The sequence below is a fragment of the Lemur catta genome, chromosome 20, assembly GCF_020740605.2.
Source record: "Lemur catta isolate mLemCat1 chromosome 20, mLemCat1.pri, whole genome shotgun sequence".
NCBI classification, from domain to species: Eukaryota; Metazoa; Chordata; class Mammalia; order Primates; family Lemuridae; genus Lemur; species Lemur catta.
The window spans coordinates 4,582,298-4,587,630 of NC_059147.1; the positions used below are offsets into that span (position 1 = coordinate 4,582,298).

A 5,333-nucleotide genomic window follows, 5' to 3' on the forward strand; every position below is an offset into this window, starting at 1 on the left:
TACTGGTAGGTGGGTATCTCATTGTGGTTTTAATTTGTGTTTCCCTGATGATTAATGAGGATTAGCACTTTTTAAAATAAGTTTTCTGGCCATCTGAATATCCTTTTTTGTGTTCTAATCTTTTGCTCTTTTCTGTTGAGTTGTTAATCTTTTTCTTACAAATTTGCAGATCTCTATGTTTTGGATATTAGCCCTTTGTCAGTTATATGCAAAAATCTTTTCCCATTCCACAGTTTGCCTTTTTACTGTCTTAATGGTGTAGTTTGAGAAACAGTTTCTTAAACTTAATATAGCCCAATTTATCTATTTTTCTTTTATGATCAGTGTTCCTTTCTGTCCTGTTTAAGAAATATTGCCTACAACGAGGTCACAAATATTTTTTCCTGTAAGATATTATTGTTTTATCTTTCACATTTAGATCTACAGTCTATCTGGATTTGATTTTTGTCTATGGTATGAGGTAGGAATCAAGATTCATTTTTTTCTATATGATTGTTCAGTTGACTCATCACCATTTATTGAAAAAGACTCATTTTTTTCCCCTCTGAACTGGAGTGTCACTTTTTGTCTTAATTGTTTACATATGTGTGGGCTGTTTCTGGACACAATACTCTTTTACATTGGCCTATTAGCGTATATTTGTAGTAATGCTAGACTGTCCTAATTATTACACAGCAGTCCCCCTTATCTGTGGTTTTGCTTTCCATGGTTTCAGGCACCCCTGGTACAGTACAATAAGGTATTTTGAAAGAGGAAGAGAGAGAGAGAGAGACCACATTCACATAACTTGGATTATAGTAGTATATTGTTATAATTGTTTCATTTTATTATTAATTATTCTTGTTAATCTCTTATTGTGCCTAATTTATAAGTTAAACTTTATCATAGGTATGTATACATAAAAAACAAACGTAGTATACATAGGGCTTGGTCCTATCTGTGGCTTCAGGCATTCACTGGGGGACTTGGAACATATCCCCTTTGTCCCCTGCAGATAAGGGGGTACTACTGTAGTCCAACTCCTACAACTTTGCTCTTATTCTTCAAGATTGTCTTAGCTGTTCTCAGCCCTTTGTATTTTCATGTGAATTCTAGAACAGGCTTGTCAATTTCAACCTTCCTCATTTCCCCCCTTGATTGTCGAGGATCACCCCCCAAAAGAAAACTGCTGGGATTTTGATTGCGATTGCATTAAATCTATAGATCAAGTTAGGGTGAACTGGTATCTTAACAATGCTAAGTATTTCAATTCCTGAACATAGTATATATCCTTTCATTTTTCTTTAACACTCTTCAATACAATTTTACCATTTGCTGTGTAGGGGTTCTGCACGGTTTTGTTGTATTTATCCCTATATGTTTATGTCCTTGATGCTACTATATTTAAATTTTTTAATATTTCTAATTAGATAGATAGAAATGCAAAGGATTTTTAAATTTTTTTTTTCAGAATATGTCTATTTTATTAACATCATGCTTTAATAAATAACTGGCCACTTCTAATAAAATTAAGCCTCTGTTTACAACAGCCCCCAATATTCCATTTTGACCATTCTGCGCAGAATTTGGTGTAAAAAGTTGCATGAAATGTAGACCCTGAGCTATCAAGTAATTATGATTCAATATAAAAATAGAGAATTACTCTTACAACTGAAGATTGAACAATAACACAAACAACCTCTTTGTGGGTTTTAGGTTCTGTGGAATTGGTTGGCATTAATGGCTGTCTAAAGCAGGAAGAGACTTGGAGAATTTTAGGCTCTCTGTAGACTTTTGGGAACTCCTTTTAAAGTGATTTGTTACATTCTCATAGTTTTATGAGCCATCATTTGGTAAGGATACAAGGAAAGGGTTCCCAAGGGGCCAAGGCAGTTGTTAGTCTTTGGCCTGGGAAAACACATGTGGCCTTTGCTAGTTCACCCACGTGGGTATGGGTCACTGCCAAGTAGTCTTTTCAGCTTTACCTACTCCCACCCCTCCCCACAAAAAAACAACAAATAAAAAATCTGGACACATAATTCTCCCCCAAGTGGGCTCCTTGGCCGATATGGGAAGCACACAGCTGTGAACCACTCCAAGACCTTCGCTTTATTGATAAGAGGGGACCGGGCAAGAAAAAGACGCCAAGACACCTTATACTCTCTTAAAACAAAAACTGGGATCCAAAAAGAAATGCAAATACACATGCACAAAAATTTGCTCGAGTGTTGACAACTATTCCCTGAGCCCAGGCTGTACCCTGATTTTGGCTAGCTCCCAGACAGCTCCCTGTATATGGTTGGGTTTGAAATCTGGACCACTGTAACAAGGGGGACCAAATGAGATTGTTGGTCACTTACTGCTGCCATTGGGATATTAATTCAAAGAAGGTCAGTGTGGACATGAAATTAGCACACAGTGATTTGCTAACTTAAAAAAAAAATACACCCCCAAACCCAAGTGTGAACATGTGATAACTGGGACATCTTGAATGCCTTATAGCTATCAAGAATCTTCTTCTAAATGGATTACAACTTTAAGTGGGTTCAAGAAATGGACCTATATCTTAGCTTATGTAATTCAACTCCAACCAAAATGGTAGTCTGCAGTCTCTTCCAATCCAGCTATAAATGAAGTATGTATAACCTTCTTGGATTTATGCTTGAATACAATCTGACAAATGGCTCAGAAGGCCACTTGTGCCTTCACATTCTGTCCTAACTTAATAATTAAAAAACCAAAATCACCTCCACTTCTCTCCACATAAGGCAACTAAAATAACAGGGACAGATGGACATTTTACCATTTGTTGGGCTTTTTCTTTCACTAAGATAACATGATAAATAAAACCTGCTTCTGTACAGCTATATAATATTTCAGAAGTACATACATGTTACATGCCAAGAAAAAGGATCCTGGTTTTCTTATAAGAAACAAGGTGAGATCATAATTGAAAAAAAAGTCCACAAACAAAATGAGCAAAAAAACAAACAAACATACAATAGAGTGAGTGATAAAATCACAAATGCACAACTAATTACAGCTCTGTACCTACACTGTTAGCCACATTTAACACGACTCTGGGGGAGCAGGAACCAACTTAACCTACAAGTCCCTCTTCCTCCCCTAAAACTGAGTGAAAAACCAAAGTCCGCATTTTTTAAACCAGTGGCCACATAGTAAAAACTGTACATTGTTGTCCATTCATTGAAAAAGCAAAGTCACTAGAATGATATAAAAGTGATAACCGGTGAGCCTTCTAACTTTTTGATGATGAACACTTTTTCTCAGAGTTTGAGAATTATCTCCACTCTCTCTGCGTAACCAGGAACAAGATGCAGAAGACAGTGAGGAGGCAGGGCTGTGCCCCAGGATGGGCACCAGCACTGTGGGCTTTGTCGTTGGCACTCTTCCCGGTGTGGTCCCTGGCGTTGTACTCAAACTTCGGGAAGCACCGCAGATTCTCACATCGACTTCCACTTCCTTCTCCACTATTTTCATCACTAATGTCAAAGAAGTCCACGTCGTTCCCATTGTAAGCATTCTTAATTTACTGCTCATAACCCGGAGGGCCATGATTTGACGAAGGATCAGTATGTCCTGTTTGCTACTGTCAACCTCGACCTCTGGGTTGTCGATCTGGTTGCTTTCTCCATTTCCTGTCACTGCAAACAGGTACCTGCTTTTGGCTTTTCCGTTCCAGCAGTCATCCTCATTGCCATTTCCTGCAGCCATCCTCTCATCATTGCAAACGTTGCTCGGAAGAGAGGACCAGAACTTCTTGGCCTGTTTTAGTTTCTCCTTGACATCAGTAACAAGTCGGTCCAAACTAGTGCCTGCCGCTGTGGTTGGGCATTCCTCGGGGTGATGTGGTCTGAAGCAAGCGCTGAAGACAATTTCAGAGACGTCACGAGAAATTCGTCCAGCTGAGGCGGGCTTGGGGGGTCCACATCCCTGGAAAACCTTCTGAGATACTTGCGTACTGTTATCCTGCATGTTCATGATAGCATCAGAAATCTTCATATCGATGGGCTGCATGACCCATTCAACATTGAAAGGACCCTGTAGCCTCTCTGCCACCATCAGCATAGCATCTATGAAACTGTTCCACTCCGAATTGACATCCCCTTGGTACGCCAAACAGTCTCTCCTGATGTTCGAGCAGTAGTTGTAACATGGCTTCACAGTCACGAGACCCTGGCAATGGGAGCAGTAGATCATCTTCAACAGGGCGTCGGCACGCCGGGCTGTCGGATTTACCACTGAGACTTTGCTCACTACATCTCTTGCAACCGCTAAGCCTTGAACAAAAGTACGGGCTGGTACAAATGCACGAGTAACCTGCAGCTTCAATTTCCGAGGGACATCTCCCAAGGGCTTCAGCTGCTCAGTATATTTGCTCACACATTCCAGATACTCATCTGTAAAGGAGTACTGGGAGTTCACCAGGCGGAACATCCGCTCCAGCAGGTGAGCCCAGAAGTCATTTAGCATTTCTTCCAGGTTCACGTTTCCCGCCATGTAGTAGCGCTTCAACTCTACGAAGAAGTCTTTAAATAGCTCAGAATTTTCCATGTGTAAATGGCCATATATCTTCACAAACACATCATCCAGGGATTTGTCTGCATTTTCAAGTAGTTCTTTGAAGAATTCATCAAACTTTGTGTACTGGGAAGCAAAGACAGCTTCCAATTGATCGCATTGTTCGCCGACCACACTTTTGAAATCCTCTGTACTTTGCAGGCTGTACTTTTCCTCCATCTCTTGAGAGCAGCAGGTATAACCCTGGGGACAGATCTTTAAATGGTCACCGTTGATCTCGTGGAGGGGAGCATCGTCCTTGTTGAAGCCTTTGGACACGTAGAGACGTCACACTTCTGAGCAACTTTTCGACCTGAGCTCCGCAGCCAGCAGCGCGGCGCTGAGCACGGCCAGGGTGCAGAGAAGCGCGGGCAAGCCGATCCGCGCCGCGCTGCGGGCCCGGGCGGACGCGCTCCCACCTTTGGGACAGTACAGGACGGGATGGGACGCGAAGCAGCGCTGCGGGAGCGGCCCGAGGCGTGCGGAGTCGGGGGCTCGCAAGTGGAGCTAGAGGGCAAAGGAGTTGGAGTTGGTGGAGGAGGAGAGCGGGAGGAGGAGACGCGGGGCGCAAAGTGGAGCTGGGCCTCTCATCAGGCGACAGTCCCCGGTGCCAGGCGCCCGGCCGGGGGAGGAGGAGGAGGAGGGTGTGGAGGCAGCGCGCGGGCCAGAGGAGCAGAGGCGCGGGCTGGTGACCTCGGGACACCGCGGGGCAGCGAAGAGGGCAAGTTGCCTGGTGGATGGCAAGGCAGGGGCGCAAGGGAAGGAGGGGAAGG

At 43.0% G+C, this 5,333-nt stretch overlaps 1 protein-coding gene across 1 annotated transcript; it reads right to left on the bottom strand.

The window, feature by feature from the left end:
• Positions 1 to 3,280: 3,280 nt before the first annotated feature.
• Positions 3,281 to 4,875, bottom strand: LOC123624974 (glypican-4-like). Its single transcript, XM_045533128.1, is given in 2 exon segments — positions 3,281 to 3,528; positions 3,531 to 4,875. Coding segments are annotated over 2 exon segments (1,458 nt in total). The 5' UTR covers positions 4,741 to 4,875.
• Between the last annotated feature and the right edge of the window lie 458 nt (positions 4,876 to 5,333).